The sequence below is a fragment of the Haliotis rubra genome, unplaced genomic scaffold (assembly GCF_003918875.1).
Source record: "Haliotis rubra isolate DU_JTF1 unplaced genomic scaffold, ASM391887v1 Scf104, whole genome shotgun sequence".
Classification (NCBI taxonomy): domain Eukaryota; kingdom Metazoa; phylum Mollusca; class Gastropoda; order Lepetellida; family Haliotidae; genus Haliotis; species Haliotis rubra.
The window spans coordinates 2,161,360-2,184,058 of NW_025764937.1; the positions used below are offsets into that span (position 1 = coordinate 2,161,360).

Here is a 22,699-nt window from a genome sequence, read left to right on the forward strand (position 1 = left end):
GTGTATATGTTAGCGCGAATGAGTGAGTGAGTGTAAGGAATCGAACCGGATCTTCGGCATGACGAGAGAACGCTTTAACCACTTGGCTACCCCACCGCCCCGTAATGAGTCAACAGGCGTAAGTGGACTGGTATCAGTATATGTGTGTATTCACTATTTATGTATTTTAGTGGGGTTTTTTACAGTATGGCGTGCTTGACAACTGACAGAAAACAAGCGTGATAAACCCTCAGTTTCAACTCTGAGAGAAAGGCTTACGAGTGATGAGGAAACAGTATATCTGTCCGTTGGAATGTGTTTAGTTCCGAGACGTGGCGACCGACGATATTCTAGTCATATCTACGTTATATTCAGGGAAGACAACCGGTAATTAATTCGTACCCGGGTCCGGGTTAGAATATTGATCTTCAGTAACCCATGCTTGTCGTAAGAGGCGACTAATGGGATCGGGTGGTCAGGCTCGCTGACTTGGTTGACACATGTCATCGGTTCCCAATTGCGATGCTCATTCTGTTGATCACTGGATTGTCTGGTCGACCGCCGCTACATAGCTGGAATATTGCTGAGTGCGGCGTAAAACAAAACTCACTCACGTAATTAATTCGCCGTTGTAGTTGCTAGTTATGTTATGTTAGTGCTGTGTTCTCACAGGGATACTCTACAACTTATATAGTCTCCCTGGTTGTAAAGATATGCCATTTTATTATCTGTCACACAAAGTCTTTTTTATTTTGATGAGTGGTCACAAATATGGCTGAAATGTTGCCGATGTGATGTAAAACTCACTCAGTCTTCAGGGGTTTATTTTTTATGTCGTCACGTTTTTTTGGGTCTTAAACTGTAAAGTCTCAGTGAGAACAGAAAATAATTTTACCTTTTCCAGTGCCTTTATGATAATAATAATAACCACTCCACAAGGTGATCTTAGCGCTACGATGTAAGCCTATGTTAGAGTATTGGAGCTGCCATCACCTGGAACGTGAGGATGCAAAATATATCTTTCATCAGAAAGGCAATCGGTGGGTTCATTGAATATCAATAGTCGTGGGTGAAATCGTATAAATAAAATATGTCGGAACGGTACATTACGCATGCGCCAAAATTTGTAAACATCCGTAAACCTCGAACTTCGGCTCCCACACGTGACATCAGATAACTGTTTTAGCTGTATGAGTGTAGTGGCGCAACGTCTGGCCAGGTTTGGTCTCACCAATTTGCAGAAGACCTCCAACCTCCATATTCGAAACATGTCAGGAGATATTTCAGGTAAAGACTGATGTATTTAACCTATAAGCCGATTTGTGTTTATGGCTTGAGATAGACACGATCGGTAAATTGATGATTTAAAGAAGATGCACTGACACTACTGACACTAGTGTCAGACAAGAGGGCATGTGAAGTTGTATATCCTGCTTCTTGATGGCGTGTCATCAGTGCAATGTCACTATACTCTCTGATCGTGACCCAAATGTGCAAGTTTCACAATATAAAGGCTACACGGGACATCCAAGCGCAGATCACACTTGGACATTAACATGCTTCGATTTGATAGATAGTTTATGAGATTTTGATTGATTATTTTGACGGGCATGAATATAGTATTGCAAAATGTATAATGAATAAAACCTGATCTTAAAATCTTGTCATCATGCTAACTGAATCTCTGGCTTACAAATTAACGATACATTTATGGGCTCCTCAGAAACTACTTTTTTTCTTTTTACAATTTTACATGACAAAACTAAAGTTATATAGCATACTCTACATTTTGAAAAGTATAAAAGAAATTCAGAACAACTTGGTATGTGTAGAACGTTCAGGCAAATGTTTAAAACCACATGACCCTCTTTACCAGGATGTTTCAGAGATTCACACATAGTATATTGTTCCAATTTTAGGGAGCTACATGAATATATCATGTGCGGGAACTAGTCAAATGGGTCGAAGGACAAAAGGGCCAAGAAGTGCCAAGTCAAAAGGGCCAATGGAAAAATCGAAAGGGCCGAGGTGAAAGTCAAATGGGCTGTGACAAAAAGTCAAAAGGGCCTTATTCCTATAGTCATATGGGCCGAACAGAAAACAAGTTTAGAAAGGTTTTGCATTATTTATTGACACATATAGCATTGAAACATAATATCATGATAACATTAATAAAATGGTAATGGCATGGTAATAGCCAAGCATGTAGCCAAGTTTTCATGTAATGGCAATACATATAGTTCATAATTTACTTAATTAACACAAGTTCACATAATTAACAAAAATAATATAATGGTAATTTACAGTTCATTCGTTCATAATTTACACAAGTTTATTCGTTCATAATTTACACAAGTTCATTCGTTCATAATTTACACTAGTTCATTCGTTCATAATTTACACTAGTTCATTCGTTCAATGAGTTCAGCTGTGAGCTGTTGTTTATATCGACACTTATGGAAAGTGAGCCATGGTCTGATATCCGGCAATGGATGCAGTAAAGACGAGCTTTACATTTATCAAATGTATGGTTACAAAAACAAACATCCCTTGTTTTAATTAGATTTGGATTAAAAACGTACAACAACAACAAAACAAACATCCCATATGGATTAGTCATGACACTGAGTCAAGACGCTTCATCATGAAAACATTTGAGGCTCATGTTCAAATTCCATTTAAGATAACAACAACAACAACTAAACATTATTTGCACTATTTTAATATGTAATTTATTACATTTTAATTTTTTGGACCTTTTTTCGGCCTTTTTGACTTTTCATTTCGGCCCATTTGACTTAAGCCTTGGCCCATTTGACTTATTTTTCGGACCTTTTGTCCTTCGGCCCTTTTGACTACAACCCTCAAGTGCTACTCTGTAGAATATTTACCTTTCTGTCACCCTCAAGAAGAATATGAATACTATATGTACATGTTGTTTATATCTGGTTTAAACATATTTTTATTCCGTCAATGCAGAAACCTGGATAGGCGAACAAGCCTAGTGGCTGATATAAACGCCGCTCCAGTACACGGTTCCAATATAGCTGGATACATATTTGAAATAGTCCGACAAGAAAGAATAATACTGAGACAAAATTACGCTCAGACTGACTGAGTTTGGTTTTACGCCGCTTTTAGCAATATTCCAGCAACATCACGGCGGGGGACACCAGAAATGGGCTTCACACATTGTACCCATTTGGGGATTTGAACCCGGGTCTTCGGCGTGACGAGCCAACGCTTTAACCACTAGGCTACCCCACCGCCCTACACACTCAGAAAAATGATTGAATAATAAATATTTGGTGATGGTGTTGGTTGTGCCTAGCAACGAAAAGAGCTGCCGCAGAAAATCAAGTTATATAAGTCTTGTCTTGCATTGAATATACATGTATATGTAGAGGTGATAATCACTGGAAGCGCTTACTTTTAGAAATGAACTGGTGTAATGAGTTGAGAATATCACAGTTTGTTGAGTTGTTTATATCTCATTTTCAAACTTACTTTATCATTAAATGTTGCAAGTTCCTTGTGCTAAAAATCTTCACTTTTGATTGTTACCTGATATTTTGATTGTTCTGATTCCAGGAATGAGAAAGCCATATCGGACTCAACAAGAATGTTTTGATATTCAGCATCTGGTAGCCAAGGAGCCATTTGAACAGTTTCGTCAGTGGTTTGATGAAGCTCGGACAGTAGATGGGATAGAGGCGAATGCCATGTCTTTGGCCACCGCTACAAGGTTAGCATTGGTCCTGAGTTTAACACTTGACTAAACGCAAACAGTCACAAAAGCTCCAAAAGTAAATGACCAAATGTTGAAAAATATTCAAACCCTTAATTTTCCCATAGAAGATACACATGTTTACTATACTCATGACGATCCGGGTAAGAATTGGTCTTCGGGCAACCCATGCTCGGCGTAAAAGGCGACTAACGGGATCAGGTGGTCAGGCTTGCTGACTTGGTTGACGCATGTCATCGTATCCCAATTGCGTAGATCGATGCTCATTTTGTTGATCATTGGGTTGTCTGGTAAAGACTTCATTATATACAGACCGCCGCCATATAGCTGGAATACTGCTGAGTGGCGCGTTAAACACCAACCAATCAATCACTGTTTCCTAATAAACCACCAACATCAGTTCACTTTATTTGTGACCATAGTTTTGAAACAACTGTTTATTCTAAGTCCTATAGTATAGAAGAACATATTCTACACATGTTGCCAACTTGCCACATTGATAATACTAGCACTGAACTTATCATGACAGTCCAACACATGGTGGTGTAGCTTTCTGTGATGCATGTTGATCGTAATCTGTGTTTTGGTGAGTATGGACACACTGTTCTTCAGGTTTGTATTTGTTGACTCAGTGTTTTAAGTCATGCATTATATCCTGACAACGTGAATTTTTTTCTCATACCTATTTGCTTCTGATTTGAATATTTGCAGGCCCATGTTACATATAGCTGAAACATTGCCTATTGTATCATTAGGTTACAAGTGAAACTAAACATGATTGCCTTCCTCCATAGGAATGGTGCGCCATCGGTCAGAATGGTTTTACTGAAAGGTTTAAGCTCGGAGGGCTTCACCTTCTTCACAAACTACGAAAGCAGGAAGGCAAAAGAATTGGTAAGACTTATGCTAAAAGTTTTGTTGTAAAAAAATGAAACTTTAGGATTCAACAATGTGAAATATGTTTAAATATTGATTGGTAAGTTCAGTTTAGCACTGCTCAAAACAAAATGTCAGTGGTGTTGAAAGATAGAAGGAGGCATTTACAACATTTGTGGAAGCCATGATCGTGGACTTGGTGATGACAAACCTAGAAACATCATCAGTAGATTTAGTTCCTGTAGTTAAATACTGTAGACTAATTTGTTACCATAGTGGCTTTACCACCTGCATTGCTCCAATCTCTAACAGAACACAACATTTCTCTTACTCAGAAAATATATTATCATGTGCCTATATTTCTTCATTGGACGTACAGTATTCACGAATGGTGTTTTAAAGTAACAGGACATTGGGTCCTGTAAGTTTCAGATGTCTGTCTAACCCATTGAAAATTCATAGGACCCATAGAATATAATTAAACACACATTTCAGATTTAACATTTCTTATAATTGGCAATGAAAGTATAAACAAACATAAGATTTATAAACAGCAAACAGGTGTCACATGTCCCATATAACAACTTCAGTCAAAGTCATTGTGAAATATACAGTCAGACACTGGGGCCGGCGGGTTGTAGACTTCTATTGGACCGTTGGCAAATCTGCCGGATTTGTCAGAGGGTCAGACGCTATTCGTGAACACTGGACGTATGGTTTTAGAGACCACTCTGGGATTCCAAATCATGATCATTGAATTCTGCCACATCTAAGGGAAGCAACTATGATTGTAGGTTGTAGTGCCCAGGGGTGGAAATAATCCATTGCCTGCCGTCCGAGTCCAGTGTTTTTTTCTGTCGGGCAAGCACATTTGTATATCACGCTGTACCGGTGTCCGGTTGACATTCCAATGTTAATTATGTTGCTTATATTAAAAAATCACCAAAATAATCAGCCGGTGTAGCGGAAAAATTATCAGGGCAAGTGATTTTACATGTGCCACTGTACCAGAGTACACTAGCAATTTTAAAGTTATTTCCACCCCTGAGTGCAGTGATGGTCATGCGCCTTTTGATATACTGTTTAGTCCGCCTTTAATGCAGCCTTTTAAGATGTATGAATCACAAATTAAATGTTGTTTCAAATATTTATATTTTCTGTGATTACTGATGTGACATGAGAGTCAGTTCATCTGTGTTATGTTTTGCAGGGGGAGAACCCTAGATGCAGCCTCATGTTCTACTGGGAGCCCCTGAAGAGATGTGTATGTATTTATTGATCTAGTCTAAAATGGTTTTCTGCCCCCCTGCTTGTCTCCCACAATGATGATTGGTTGAACATGGTCCCCAGGACCCCTGCTTGTCTCCCACAATGAGGATTGGTTGAACATGGTCCCCAGGACCCCTGCTTGTCTCCCACAATGATGATTGGTTGAACATGGTCACCAGGACCCCTGCTTGTTGCCTCCCCACCATTTAAGATGCAGTTTAGAATCTTCAGTTACCATGCTTGTTGTAAGAGGCAACTAATAGGATCCAGTTGTCAGCCACCGAAACTTGTTAAAGAGATGTTGTCACATCCAAGATCAGTGCTCATAATATTAATCACTGGATTTTCTTATCCACATTCACGTATTTACAGACCATCCAGAGAACTAGAATATTGCCGAAGGATTCATGGTACCACAAGCAATAAACACCTACAACGGCCAAACATACATGTATCTTAAAAGTCTGAAATATTTTGTGAAATGTTGAATATTTATTTCATTTTCTTTCAAAAATGATATAGGTTTATGGATGTGTTTAGTTTCTAAATAATAAATATAATTCATTTCCTATTGTAATGGCATTTGTGTTGTTATACTGCACCCACTTTGATATCATCCATGATGCCACAATTATTCCCTCCACTTCCACTATGATGTCATTACTACATTGATTTGAAAGCGGTCCCTCCCGCTATGATGTCACAACCACTATGATGTCATTCCCACAAAAGATATCGCTCCCACTATGATGTCACAACCACTATGACGTCATTCCCACAATGATCTGACTCCCACAAAAGATGTCGCTCCCACTATGATGTCACAACCACTATGATGCGTCATTCCCACAATGATCTGACTCCCACAAAAGATGTCGCTATGATGTCCACCATGATGTCATTCAACCACTATGGCGTCATTCCCACAATGATCTGACTCTCCCACAAAAGATGTCACAACCCCTATGATGTCACTATGATGTCACAACCACTATGATGTCATTCCCACAATGATCTGACTCCCACAAAAGATGTCGCTCTCACTATGATGTCACAACCACTATGATGTCATTCCCACAATGATCTGACTCCCACAAAAGAGGTCCCTCCCACTATGATGTCAATCCAACAAAGGTGTCATTCCCATTAAAATGTATGTGGTGCCTATTGTACTCACTCATTATTTAGTTGACGGGATATATCCACTAGGTGAGGGTTGAGGGGAATGTGGAGAAGGTGTCGGAGGAGGAGTCATTGACCTACTTCCAGTCTCGTCCCCGTGACAGCCAGCTTGGCGCCATTGTCAGTCAACAGGGTCAGGTGATCACCAGCAGACAGGTGGGTCAAATACCGACATTATTCTTATTGAGGGTTACCCAACAAGTATTTTGTTACCCACCTTTTGTTCCAGTGGAAGAGTCCAACTTTCTCTGAATTGGACAGTTAGTTGCAGGAACAGTGCTCTAGATACATGGTGTAATGGATGATGTTTAAAGATACTAGTCATGAGCGTAAGTCATTTTCAGAGAGAGGGTGTGTGTGTGTGTGTGTGTTTTTCGAACCCCTGAACCCCCCCTCTGGGTCCGCCAATGCTACTCATTATATACGTCACTGAACTGAAGGTATCCAGTTGCTGTTGGCCTGCAGTAGGGAACTAGTACACAAACTCCATTTCTGACTTGTACCAGATCGGTTAGATATCTGGTGATGTTAGCATTTTAAATGCTAACATTAGACCTCAAATTTGTATGTGGCTGTCCCACAGAGTTTATATATACATTTTCTGAAGGTCACATTTCAGGAAGTTCTTGTTTAAATCTGAATAAATCAAAGCTTTTGAAGATAGTGATGGTTAACATATATTAACCATGTCAGCACCTGCAATATGTCACAGACTATTTTATCACATTACGACCATAAGTCAGTCTTAATTTGTAGTAGTTTATTTCTTGGGGTGGTGGGATAGCCAAGTGGTTCGTCACGCTGAAGACAGGTTTGATTCCCCACATGGGTGCAATGTGTGACACCAATTTCTGGTGTCGCCTGCCATGATATTGCTGGAATATTGCTAAAAGTGGCGTAAAAGTACACTCACTCAATCACTCACTCGCTCACATATTTGTGTCTCTTCCTGTCCTGGAATTCCTGGACCTTGATGTATTGGTGCCTGTGGTTGTGGATATCCTCCTAGTGGAAGACACCTTGGGCTTTCATCCCACATTAAAGAGGGGCGGTGGGGTAGCCTAGTGGTTAGGGGTGAAACGGTACACTCTTATCACGGTATGGTACATATTGCGGTACAAGACCTTCGTTTCGGTTATATGAGATATATGAGATATGATCATAAGAAAAGAAACGCATAAATTTTGACAATTTCTAGACATTTTTGAAAGGGTTTAAGAAGGTTAATATAATGGTACGAAAACCGAAAATACCGATTTTTTGGATTGTATTACGGTATACCGAAGCAAAGGCAAAATACCGTGGTTCTACTAATACCGTGGTATACCGTTTCACCCCTACCAGTGGTTAAATCATTGGCTCGTCACACAGAAGACCTGGGTTCAATTTCCCCACATGGGTGCAATGTGTGAAGCCCATTTCTGGTGTCCCCCGGCGTAATATTGCTGGTATATTGCTAAAGTGGCGTAAAACTAAACTCACTCACTATAATGGACTGATCAATGTACCAAAGTGTCTTTGGGTCCCGACCACCTGCTGTAGTCATCAGTCAGAATATGCATGACGAACTACGGTTTTAGAAAACTAAACTTAGTGCTCCCTTTGAGTTCATTATACTGTAGTTTATTTTATTGCATACTTGCTGGACATAGCTGCTAGTTTTTTGTGTTACATACTGCTGGACATTAGCTGCTAGTTTATTGTATTACATACTTGCTGGACATTAGCTGCTAGTTTATTGTGTTACATACTGCTGGACATTAGCTGCTAGTTTATTGTGTTACATACTGCTGGACATTAGCTGCTAGTTTATTGTATTACATACTTGCTGGACATCAGCTGCTAGTTTACTGTATTACATACTGCTGGACATAGCTGCTAGTTTATTGTGTTACATACTTGCTGGACATAGCTGCTAGTTTATTGTATTACATACTTGCTGGATATAGCTGCTAGTTTATTGTATTACATACTTGCTGGACATAGCTGCTAGTTTATTGTATTACATACTTGCTGGACATGGCTGCTAGTTTATTGTGTTACATACTTGCTGGACATGGCTGCTAGTTTATTGTGTTACATACTGCTGGACATTAGCTGCTAGTTTATTGTGTTACATACTGCTGGACATTAGCTGCTAGTTTATTGTATTACATACTTGCTGGACATCAGCTGCTAGTTTACTGTATTACATACTGCTGGACATAGCTGCTAGTTTATTGTGTTACATACTTGCTGGACATGGCTGCTAGTTTATTGTATTACATACTTGCTGGACATAGCTGCTAGTTTATTGTATTACATACTTGCTGGATATAGCTGCTAGTTTATTGTATTACATACTTGCTGGACATAGCTGCTAGTTTATTGTATTACATACTTGCTGGACATGGCTGCTAGTTTATTGTGTTACATACTTGCTGGACATGGCTGCTAGTTTATTGTATTACATACTTGCTGGACATCAGCTGCTAGTTTATTGTATTACATACTTGCTGGATATAGCTGCTAGTTTATTGCATTACATACGTGCTGGACATAGCTGCTAGTTTATTGTATTACATACTTGCTGGACATGGCTGTTAGTTTATTGTATTACATACTTGCTGGACATAGCTGCTAGTTTATTGTATTACATACTTGCTGGACATAGCTGCTAGTTTATTGTGTTACATACTTGCTGGACATAGCTGCTAGTTTACTGTATTACATACTTGCTGGACATAGCTGCTAGTTTATTGTATTACATACTTGCTGGACATAGCTGCTAGTTTACTGTATTACATACTTGATGGACATAGCTGCTAGTTTACTGTATTACATACTTGCTGAACATAGCTGCTAGTTTATTGTATTACATACTTGCTGGACATGGCTGCAGGTTTATTGTATTACATACTTGCTGGAGATAAGTGCTAGTTTATTGTGTTACATACTGCTGGACATTAGCTGCTAGTTTACTGTATTACATACTTGCTGGACATCAGCTGCTAGTTTATTGTATTACATACTTGCTGGACATAACTGCTAGTTTATTGTATTACATACTTGCTGGACATAGCTGCTAGTTTATTGTATTACATACTTGCTGGACATAGCTGCTAGTTTATTGTATTACATACTTGCTGGACATAGCTGCTAGTTTACTGTATTACATACTTGCTGGACATAGCTGCTAGTTAATTTTATTACATACTTGCTGGACATAGCTGCTAGTTTATTGTGTTACATACTGCTGGACATTAGCTGCTAGTTTATTGTGTTACATACTGCTGGACATTAGCTGCTAGTTATTGTGTTACATACTGCTGGACATTAGCTGCTAGTTTATTGTGTTACATACTGCTGGACATAGCTGCTAGTTTATTGTATTACATACTTTCTGGACATCAGCTGCTAGTTTATTGTATTACATACTTGCTGGATATAGCTGCTAGTTTATTGTATTACATACTTGCTGGACATAGCTGCTAGTTTACTGTATTACATACTTGCTGGACATAGCTGCTAGTTTATTGTATTACATACTTGCTGGACATAGCTGCTAGTTTACTGTATTACATACTTGCTGGACATAGCTGCTAGTTTATTTTATTACATACTTGCTGGACATTAGCTGCTAGTTTATTGTGTTACATACTGCTGGACATTAGCTGCTAGTTTATTGTGTTACATACTGCTGGACATAACTGCTAGTTTATTGTGTTACATACTGCTGGACATTGCTGCTAGTTTATTGTGTTACATACTGCTGGACATTAGCTGCTAGTTTATTGTGTTACATACTGCTGGACATAACTGCTAGTTTATTGTGTTACATACTGCTGGACATTAGCTGCTAGTTTATTGTGTTACATACTACTGGACATTAGCTGCTAGTTTATTGTATTACATACTTGCTGGATATAGCTGCTAGTTTATTGTATTACATACTTGCTGGACATAGCTGCTAGTTTATTGTATTACATACTTGCTGGACATAGCTGCTAGTTTACTGTATTACATACTTGCTGGACATGGCTGCAGGTTTATTGTATTACATACTTTCTGGACATAGCTGCTAGTTTATTGTATTACATACTTGCTGGACATGGCTGCAGGTTTATTGTATTACATACTTGCTGGACATAGCTGCTAGTTTATTGTATTACATACTTGCTGGACATAGCTGCTAGTTTATTGTATTACATACTTGCTGGACATGGCTGCTAGTTTATTGTATTACATACTTGCTGGACATAGCTGCTAGTTTATTGTATTACATACTTGCTAAGACATGGCTGCTAGTTTATTGTATTACATACTTGCTGGACATAGCTGCTAGTTTACTGTATTACATACTTGCTGGACATGGCTGCAGGTTTATTGTATTACATACTTTCTGGACATAGCTGCTAGTTTATTGTATTACATACTTGCTGGACATGGCTGCAGGTTTATTGTATTACATACTTGCTGGACATAGCTGCTAGTTTATTGTATTACATACTTGCTGGACATGGCTGCAGGTTTATTGTATTACATACTTGCTGGACATAGCTGCTAGTTTATTGTATTACATACTTGCTGGACATGGCTGCTTTAGTTTGTATTACATACTGCTGGACATAGCTGCTAGTTTATTGTATTACATACTTGCTGGACATGGCTGCAGGTTTATTGTATTACATACTTGCTGGACATAGCTGCAGGTTTATTGTATTACATACTTGCTGGACATAGCTGCTAGTTTATTGTATTACATACTTGCTGGACATAGCTGCTAGTTTATTGTATTACATACTTGCTGGACATGGCTGCTAGTTTATTGTATTACATACTTGCTGGACATAGCTGCTAGTTTATTGTATTACATACTTGCTGGACATAGCTGCTAGTTTATTGTATTACATACTTTGCTGGACATAGCTGCTAGTTTATTGTATTACATACTTGCTGGACATAGCTGCTAGTTTATTGTATTACATACTTGCTGGACATAGCTGCTAGTTTATTGTATTACATACTTGCTGGACATAGGCTGCTAGTTTATTGTATTACATACTTGCTGGACATAGCTGCTAGTTTATTGTATTACATACATTGCTGGACATAGCTGCTAGTTTATTGTATTACATACTTGCTGGACATAGCTGCTAGTTTATTGTATTACATACTTGCTGGACATAGCTGCTAGTTTATTGTATTACATACTTGCTGGACATAGCTGCTAGTTTATTGTATTACATACTTGCTGGACATAGCTGCTAGTTTACTGTATTACATACTTCCTCGACATGGCTGCTAGTTTATTGTATTACATACTTGCTGGACATAGCTGCTAGTTTATTGTATTACATACTTGCTGGACATAGCTGCTAGTTTACTGTATTACATACTTGCTGGACATTAGCTGCTAGTTTACTGTATTACATACTTGCTGGACATGGCTGCTAGTTTATTGTATTACATACTTGCTGGACATAGCTGCTAGTTTATTGTATTACATACTTGCTGGACATAGCTGCTAGTTTACTGTATTACATACTTGCTGGACATAGCTGCTAGTTTACTGTATTACATACTTGCTGGACATGGCTGCTAGTTTATTGTATTACATACTTGCTGGACATAGCTGCTAGTTTATTGTATTACATACTTGCTGGACATAGCTGCTAGTTTATTGTGTTACATACTTGCTGGACATAGCTGCTAGTTTATTGTATTACATACTTGCTGGACATAGCTGCTAGTTTATTGTGTTACATACTTGCTGGACATAGCTGCTAGTTTATTGTATTACATACTGCTGGACATAGCTGTAGTTTATTGTATTACATACTTGCTGGACATGGCTGCTAGTTTATTGTATTACATACTTGCTGGACATAGCTGCTAGTTTATTGTATTACATACTGCTGGACATAGCTGCTAGTTTATTGTATTACATACTGCTGGACATAGCTGCTAGTTTATTGTGTTACATACTGCTGGACATTAGCTGCTAGTTTATTGTGTTACATACTTGCTGGACATTAGCTGCTAGTTTATTGTGTTACATACTGCTGGACATAGCTGCTAGTTTATTGTATTACATACTGCTGGACATAGCTGCTAGTTTATTGTATTACATACTGCTGGACATAGCTGCTAGTGTACTGTATTACATATTTGCTGGACATTAGCTGCTAGTGTACTGAGCGTACATGCAGATATGATTGCAAAAGGCACATACATGAATAAATAGTGTAATATTTACTCATGGTATGTCAGGATGAAACAGGCTATAATGGCTGCATATCCTGAGGGTGATATGGGAGCTTAGCCTTCGGTCGGAGTGGTCATCAGTCCTTCCAATATACACCGGAATAACATATGTCTATGTATGATAGATAACATCTATATACTGTCAAGCAGTGGGTGGAGAATGAATACAAAATACAGACAATATATGTTTCCTGAATAGCAGTTTTCTCACATGTACAATATTCATGGTTATTACACATCAGATAATAATGATGCAAGTTAAGCTTACATTCAGACTGAAACTGTACACAACCGCTGTAATCAAATCCAACTCATGCATGCGTGAACACATTCATACCATTCAACATCACAAATATTAGCATGATAGATTATTAAAGTCTTTTCAATGGAATCACTCTGATCAATATACTTTAGACTTTATTAATGATAACTTTTATTGCAACAAGCTGTTAATCAACACTATGTTAATATATTCCTGTCTGTAATGAAACCAATGGTTGCATATATGACAATGGCAGGATTCCTCTCTGCAACAAAAGCAGCAGTAACTGAACTCTGTTACTTGCATTGGTCCATACCATTGGTCCCGCCTGTGCTCACAAGATGACCACCGTAGTAGACGAGAGAAACCCAGGTAGAGATATCAAAACCTTCTGCCAGCTGCTTGACTCACAGTTTCTGTCAGTGATCAGGTTTTTAGACTTTGTTTACTTATCAAAACATCACACTTACATTCTCGATGAGTTTGTCAGCAGCAACTGTGACCTCTGGTGTGTTGTCTGATAACATGATCTTTGTGCACATGAGAAAATCCAGTATTGTAATGTGTTTCCAGGCACTGGACCAGAGGAATGAAGAGCTACAGAAGGAATATTCTAATGAAAGCAAGGCCGTCCCTAAGCCTGATTACTGGTAACGTATTTGGCTGGTTTCAGTTCCGATTTTCTTTGAACCTGCAAACCAGGAGTTATTCCAATAGTTTCTTTGAGTGGCATTTATAATAGTTCTTAGAAGTAAGGTTAATTGGCAACTCTGTATTTCCGTTTATTCCCGCAAGTTTACTCAAATACCCCATCCCAATAGTAAATGACACAGGTGTGTAGAAAAGTGTCAAAGTGTGAATCATACTTATAAAGACGACAGACCCAGGTGTATTGGTTTTCTGATATCAAATAGTTTGGGTCTCAGTAGGGAGTGATTAAACAACTTTCTGTCAGATTCGTGTAGAAATTGGTGTTTATTAAAACAGGAAGCCAAATATGGTAAAAATGTGGTAAAAATAAAATAAAATTGAATCATTGATTGTTTTAATGCGAAGTTTAAATGCCATTTAGCTTTTCCATCAGACAAGAGCATAAGACTCATCTCTATAAGTGTATAATTGATAAGCAAAATATATTTTGATGTTCATACGTTTTTCGTGTGACTGTAATCAGGAGTGACATAAACGCTAGCAGACTACTTCCTTGTTATATCTCATGTAAGTGCAGTATACTATATCTCATGTTAGTGTAGTATACTATATCTCATGTAAGTGTAGTATACTATATCTCATGTAAGTGTAGTATACTATATCTCATGTTAGTGTAGTATACTATATCTCATGTAAGTGTAGTATACTATATCTCATGTAAGTGTAGTATACTATATCTCATGTTAGTGTAGTATACTATATCTCATGTAAGTGTAGTATACTATATCTCATGTAAGTGTAGTATACTTTATCTCATGTTAGTCTAGTATACTATATCTCATGTTAGTGTAGTATACTATATCTCATGTTAGTCTAGTATACTATATCTCATGTTAGTCTAGTATACTATATCTCATGTTAGTGTAGTATACTATATCTCATGTTAGTCTAGTATACTATATCTCATGTTAGTGTAGTATACTATATCTCATGTTAGTGTAGTATACTATATCTCATGTTAGTCTAGTATACTATATCTCATGTCAGTGTAGTATACTATATCTCATGTTAGTGTAGTATACTATATATATGTTAGTCTAGTATACTATATCTCATGTTAGTCTAGTATACTATATCTCATGTTAGTGTAGTATACTATATCTCATGTTAGTGTAGTATACTATATCTCATGTTAGTCTAGTATACTATATCTCATGTTAGTGTAGTATACTATATCTCATGTTAGTGTAGTATACTATATCTCATGTTAGTCTAGTATACTATATCTCATGTTAGTGTAGTATACTATATCTCATGTTAGTCTAGTATACTATATCTCATGTTAGTGTAGTATACTATATCTCATGTTAGTGTAGTATACTATATCTCATGTTAGTGTAGTATACTATATCTCATGTTAGTCTAGTATACTATATCTCATGTTAGTGTATACTATATCTCATGTTAGTGTAGTATACTATATCTCATGTTAGTCTAGTATACTATATCTCATGTTAGTGTAGTATACTATATCTCATGTTAGTGTAGTATACTATATCTCATGTTAGTGTAGTATACTATATCTCATGTTAGTCTAGTATACTATATCTCATGTTAGTGTAGTATACTCTTTAAACAATTAAATGTACTTGGAGACATAGATATAAGTTCATACTTTAAAATATTCGATGCCAAAATTAAGCCAATTTTATTGTATGGAGCCAAAATATGGGGTTTGAATTATTACAGTGATATTGAAAGAGTTCAATTGAAAGCATGTAAAAGATTTCTTTTAGTTAAATCCAACACGATGAATACAATGGTGTGTGGAGAATGTGGTAAATACCCGATGCAATTGTTTTCAAATATCAGAGTTATAAAATACTGGTTAAAATTACTGAAGATGCCTTCCTATAGGCTACCAAAGAAATGTTACAATATGATGATGCTATTCGATAAAAATGGACACACAAATTGGGTTTCTTCTGTTAGAAATTTTCTATTTTCAAAAGGGTTTGGTTTTGTATGGAATGATCTCTATGTTGATTCTGAGGGTTAGTTTCTTTTAGAACTAACATGCAGATTAAAAGATATCTATTTTCAAGAATGGTTTGAAAAGTTATCACTTGCCAGTAAATGTTTGTATTATATGATGTTTAAATGTACTTTTGACTCCGAAATTTATCTTTCATGTCTAAACATAAAAAAGTATAGGATAGCGTTAAGCAGATTAAGATGTTCTTCACATGATTTATTTATCGAAAGTGGAAGATTTAAAAATGTCAAAAAAGAAAATAGAACTTGCAAACTACTAGTATGTGATCTTAACCAAATAGAAGATGAATATCATTTTCTTTTAATTTGCCCTGCTTATAATTCCCTGAGAAAGTTGTATATTAAGAAATATTATTGTGCCCATCCAAACCTTTATAAATTTTCAGCATTGTTAAATAACAAAAACCTTACTATACTTCAAAACTTGTCCATGTTTGTTTACTATTATAATAATACTATGCCATGTTGTTTAGGACAGAATATATCTCAGAACACAATCTAACCTACAGTTGATTATTTTCTCTTCTTCATGTATATTACATGTGCGTGTAAATATTGATTTATAAATGTGTTGTACTACAGGCCTGTGGCCTTTCAGTACCGGAAATAAATATCTATATACTCTTCAGTTCACAGTTTTGCATAGTCTGTTTGCAGTGAAAACGAACCGATGAATTTCACTTAAAACAAAAAAGTAAATCGAATGAAGTGAAATTAAGATTGCGAATCCTTATAAGTTTACCTTGCCAACTGAACATTTAAATCTCAGAATTTTATTCAATTTAGGATAAAAGTTGTTTAACAAATGATCATTGTTTCAAACCGCTATTATTGGTTTGTATTACATGGGGGTATGCACATTAAATGAAACACCGAGAACAAGTAGGGTTGGTATACGTTAACGCTCATCACGTACCACACGTGCATTTGTTTCACTGTTCCAACTACAACGCTTACTCCCTTGTAATACAAACCAATAATAGCGATTTGAATCTATGATTATTTGTTTAACAACTTTTATCATAAGATGAATAAAATTCTGAGATTTAAATGTTCAGTTGGCAAGGTAAAATTAAGAGGATTCACAATCTTAATTTCACTTTATTTGATTTACTCTTTTGTTTAAAGTGAAATTCATCGGTACATTTTCACTGCAAACAGACTATAGTTTGAATAGATTCGTCTAAATCAAGGGAGACAACTCAGTGGATCATATCATAACGTCTCTGATTTCTCCAACTCAGGGGGAGGCTACCTTGTTCGTCCAACAGTGGTGGAGTTCTGGCAGGGACAGTCAAACCGACTACATGATCGTATTGTCTTCCGTCACCTTCAGCCAGGGGACACAATCAACACAGAAACCACCCACCAGGGGGACAATGGTTGGGTGTATGAGAGACTCTCCCCTTAGACTTTCATGGGGCATATTTTAAGTTACTTTGCCTGCATATTTTTCTTCCCAAGCCAAATGTTTTTGAATCAGTGACAAGATAGACGGATGTTTTGCCCATATTGCACAACTCTCAAATCTTATTCATTACTGATATTAGTCAAGTACCCTGAAGGGAAGACAGAAGTTGCAGAGGTCATTAATTCTCTACTTGTTGGTTTATGAGCCCACTGAAAAGTGAAATAGCCTAATGAAAATAATATATAATGACTTCTCTAATAGTTGTAAGGACCACAGCATAAAAAGAAGATATAAACTGCAATGAAAGTTTGAAGCATTGTCGACCAGTAGGAGATACCACTCTTGGTGTGACCCATGCAGTTGTTGAAGTTGTTCAGTCAACAAAATGGTGACATCCATGTGTCATGAATGCAGTCAAGTAGCATTAGTTCCGTATTCAGAAAATCACCAAAGAATTTCATTTCAGAATCATTATATGTGAAAACCAAAATTGGTGGATAAAGGTTGTATATACTGTTATTATGACGTTTCAGTGTAGCAGTTCTGCTCTGTCATTCTTCAACTTCAAAGACTTCGTATCACACAAATCACCGACATGTTTATTTGAAGAAAAGTTTTCAACCTGTGACATTGTAAGAACAAAACAAAACTCCATAATGCACAAAATTGTTGCTATAAATGTAACTTGATGTTACATTTGTCACATTGGTGAAGATGAATCTGCAAGCAAAGTTTCTTTTGAAAAGGCATGCCTCTTTCATGTCTATGTTATAACCAGAACAAAGGAATTCCTGAGTGAATGAAGTGCATTGTGCATTCATGTTACTTGTATTGTCTCAGTTGTTAACAATTTGTATTTGAGAACATGTGTATGATATAAAATGAAAATTATTGTGAAATGGAATGTGCTGTTTGGAAATATAATCTGAAACCTTGTTTTCAGAATACTTGTGAAAATACTTTTATTCGTGATATCAACCTGTTTCTGTTTAGTATATGCTGGATGTCTTTTGGTCCATCCACCTGTTAGTCCCATTTTTGCATTACATACTTTATATATGGGTGCAGACGACCTGTGAATTGTTCTACCATTGTTTTCAATCTCTCCTGAGGTTTTAGAGGGTTATTGTATGCTCAGTGTGCAAAGAGACTTTTTCTTCTCAAGATCCTTGCTTACCCTGCAAAGACTGCATGGGAATATGCAGCTAGCCCGTGTGTTGTAACTTCTTCAGTCAACTGGACCATGACCAGTTTGTGATCTACAGGAAGGCTTGTTCTGTTCAGGCCAGAGACAGAGATTACAAGGTGCAATTGGACAAATTCTGTCTATCTTTAAGCAAGAAATCCAGACGCACCCCATACAAGGCTCCACAATCGATGAAAGTTTCCCAGATCCTTGCGGATGACAATTTCTGGACACTCCTTCCGACTCATTTTCCCGTGAGGACCATCATCACTTCCTTGGTTCGATCCTCAACCACCAGGTGGAATTTCTTTGCGCTTCGATTAAATCTTGTTTACATCTCCAATTGTTGAGGGTCTCCCACTGTTCCTGGCCAGGATTCTAAGGATATATAGTTACGCCTTGCAGGACCATTGTAGACTTTGGAATCAGCTTTTTATTCTGCTATCCAAAGCGTCTACAGCAGAAGTTTCCAGAACTGCCATTGCCTTCTGTTATCCTCAAAGCCCACACCTTCACAGGATTACCTGATCCCGTTGCCAATAATCTTGAGGAGCCCGACTATGGTGCTCCACAGCAACTGTTCTCAGGTGTCCATCATGGAAGGATTCTTCTGGCGAACTGAGGCCGTTTTCACATTATACTATCTATGGAACTCTTTCAGTGGCATTTAGAAGCTGGTATGAGGAAGAGGAACACGTTTTATGGACAGAACACTTCTTTGTTGCAATAGATAGGACGTTTCGGTGTAGATGCTCACCCTGTTATGAAGCATTTGATAAAATGAGAAATAAGATAAGATTTAATTTGAAATTTATCCCCATTTTCCAGTTATCAATACTACTGCTTGCCTCTTCATAACAGTTATGTCAGAAAGGTGTAATGCAAGTGTAAAAGGCACCTTTCCAAAACCTGAAACAGCATTTCATTCATTGGAATGACAGTACATACATTGTACAACATTGTTGCATGGAGACGGATTCTGATCACTTAGGCCTAGAAAAAAAAGCTTGTGGTTCCGATTTCCCGACCGAGCCTAAATATTCCCACCGAGCCTAACAATTTTACTCACCACATAATAAATTAAATTTATTTTTTGACACATGAGTAATGTAAAAATATTTTGCAAATAAAACAACAAACCTACCTACCTACCCTAGTTCTGAAATGTAGGAAATCTGAACCACAACATTTATTTTTTTTGGCCTTATTACTGGGAATTGAGGGCAGAAGGCATTATATTCACTGTAGAAAGTTGTCCATTTGGGATGCCGGTAAAACTGTGATATCATGCTTGAATCCAAGATTTCCTTGTTTCTGGGTTTGGTGTATGAGGGCTAAAACCTTTGCTGCATTACTGCAACACACGGTGGGTTTTCCCGACCTCCAACTGAAATGTCATGATATGACTGATTACCAAGCAGCAGCAGTCACAGCGCCATCACTCACGATTGGGATTTAGCTGATATTACGTGCAATATATTAGAATGAACATCGTTTATGTTTTGAACATATGCTTCCTATATTTCAATAATATTCAGAGTGAAACTACGACTAATCTTACTGTTACTCAACGCTCATCATATTTATGAGTTCGTATGAAATCTTCAATAAACCTTGAACGTATATTTTGATTGTTGATTGGTTTTTCACCTGTCAGGGCTGATACGCATGTGCAAGTTCTATCCACTGTCTGACCTCATCAGTCAACATATATGTTCCGACACGTGGGAATTCTTGGTTCGAACTGAGTTCCTAGATCAGGTGGTCTGACCGGATCACCGGATGACTATTGCTCATAGTCCCTGCACTGATTAGTCTGGTCTGGACGTGGTGCTATACAGAGTGTCATTATTGAATACTGCCGAGTGAGGTAAACAACCAACTAACTCAAATATTTATAACGGCTTCATATCCTGCTCTTTGCGAGGATTAAAGATTTTGAAAAAATCTAAAAAATTTGAGATGACCCCCGATTCGAAATGCCTCACAGTACAATACATAATGATCATAATGTATTGTACTGTGAGGCATTTCGAGTCGGGGGTCATCTCAAAAAATTATTTTTCTTAATCTTTAATCTTCGCAAAGACACGAGCTAGGGCAGGTGGCGCAAAGCGTACAGTTTGATTATTATTATCCCCGATAACCCAAGCTGTCTGTGAGGCGCGAAAAGGTTATTAGTTAGATGACTTATTCCACCGGGTACCTATTTACTGCTGGGTGAACAGAAGCAATTTTGAACAAACTCACTTGCCTGCGGTGAGACCACATGTATAACATGTGCTTCGTTGTTGGGCAGGACTGAAGTCCTAGAACCTATCAGGAGTCAAGCTGCCAAACGTGGTCACCCATCCAAGTACTCTCCGCATTCAACGTTGCTTAACTTCAACTGATTTATGACGTCAACTCTATGCACAGGACCACACACCAGCACGACATATACACCATAGCATCAGCCCTGTACTTAAATTTGTCAAATAATTCGTTTACGTAATTTCTACTGTTAAACGATACTCAGAATTTACTAATTTTGTTTGGTTGTGTGGCCTCCCAAGTATCACTTGAGAATAAAGTGAGCTGACATTACGGGCTGCTTGTTATTTCCTTTTGTTGTCTTCACACTGGTGTTGGTAAAGGACTTATCAGCCGTGAAACTGAAAGCTGTGCTCGCTCAGCCAACCATATTGAACATTCCAAATTTGTTAACTCTCACGTTTTTGCCGCGAGTCTCTCGCGTTCTTTTTATGAAAATCACATTCTCACAGCCAGTATACTAAATCTCACATCTTTTCGCAAAAGTGCTAAGTTGCCAGCAGAAGTTTCCAAAGTACAGTCAAAATTAAAAAAACAAACCCTTTTTAGGCCGGGGGCTTCGGCCCCTGGACCTCACCGGCTTTTAATGGTTCTCACTTTTGGACACATGTTGGGTATACAGCTATGAAATGACATTATTTTTCATTGAGACCGTTGATAGTTGTGATGTTTTTTCTAGCTGAACGTATAAAGGATAAAAAAACACACCTAACCCTACGTTTACACAAGCAATAATGAAGCACTACCCTCTTTAGTACCTTGTGTAGCTATTCCTCACAAGGATATCTACCAGTCCTCATCTTGTTGGCAATTTCTCAGTGTCAGAATTGTCTCCAAGTCCTCATGGAGTGCCTGCGTCAATTCCTGCAGATTTTGAACAGAAGAATCGAACTTGGCATCATATTGGGGCTCCTTGCGGGCAATGGTAATTGCGTTGTTTTGCAAATAGGCAAGAACGGTGAGGTCTGCCATTGTCATCCATGAATATCGGACGACAGTCAAGGGGATGGATAAATATGTGGATGGCTTTTCCCATACGTTCTTTCTCAGAATCGCCAACTCGCTAATGAACAGAGAGAGAGACGATTTCTTTACAAACAGTGCAAACAAGGGAGATAACTCCCATAACATGGTCCAGTTTAACATATCAAACTATAACTACGGCACGTGACCGGTTTTGACCAGTGGGTAGCCGACATTGCTGTGCAACTCGAAACGTTTATCCCATTGGTTTAGACCAATGAACCCTACGCCACAGAAACTCTGCCTGTGACAAGTCTAGTCCGAGTAGTCGGACAAGGTTCCCTCAGACCAGTAGCCAATAGCCTCCTTCCGATGGTTCTGATGGAAAGCCATTCGTCACCACTCGCCCCTTTCCGTATCCTCGCCCCTTTCAGAATTTGGCTTGTCCCGGAATAACACGAGTTGGTCACGAATGATGGAGAGCCGGACACCCACTCTCCACATTCGTAACTACTCGCCTCTTTCCGTGACCTACAAGAAGACGCCATCCCGCTTGCC

General features: G+C 37.9%; 1 protein-coding gene across 1 annotated transcript; it reads left to right on the forward strand.

Annotated features, from left to right (window-relative positions):
• Positions 1–1,100: 1,100 nt before the first annotated feature.
• On the forward strand, positions 1,101–18,329 carry LOC124274419 (pyridoxine-5'-phosphate oxidase-like). Its single transcript, XM_046709792.1, has 7 exons — positions 1,101–1,266; positions 3,571–3,724; positions 4,522–4,621; positions 5,814–5,867; positions 7,082–7,210; positions 14,136–14,212; positions 17,514–18,329. The coding sequence occupies exons 1-7, from the start codon at positions 1,170–1,172 to the stop codon at positions 17,677–17,679; spliced, it is 777 nt and encodes a 258-aa protein (XP_046565748.1). The 5' UTR covers positions 1,101–1,169; the 3' UTR covers positions 17,680–18,329.
• Positions 18,330–22,699: the final 4,370 nt, after the last annotated feature.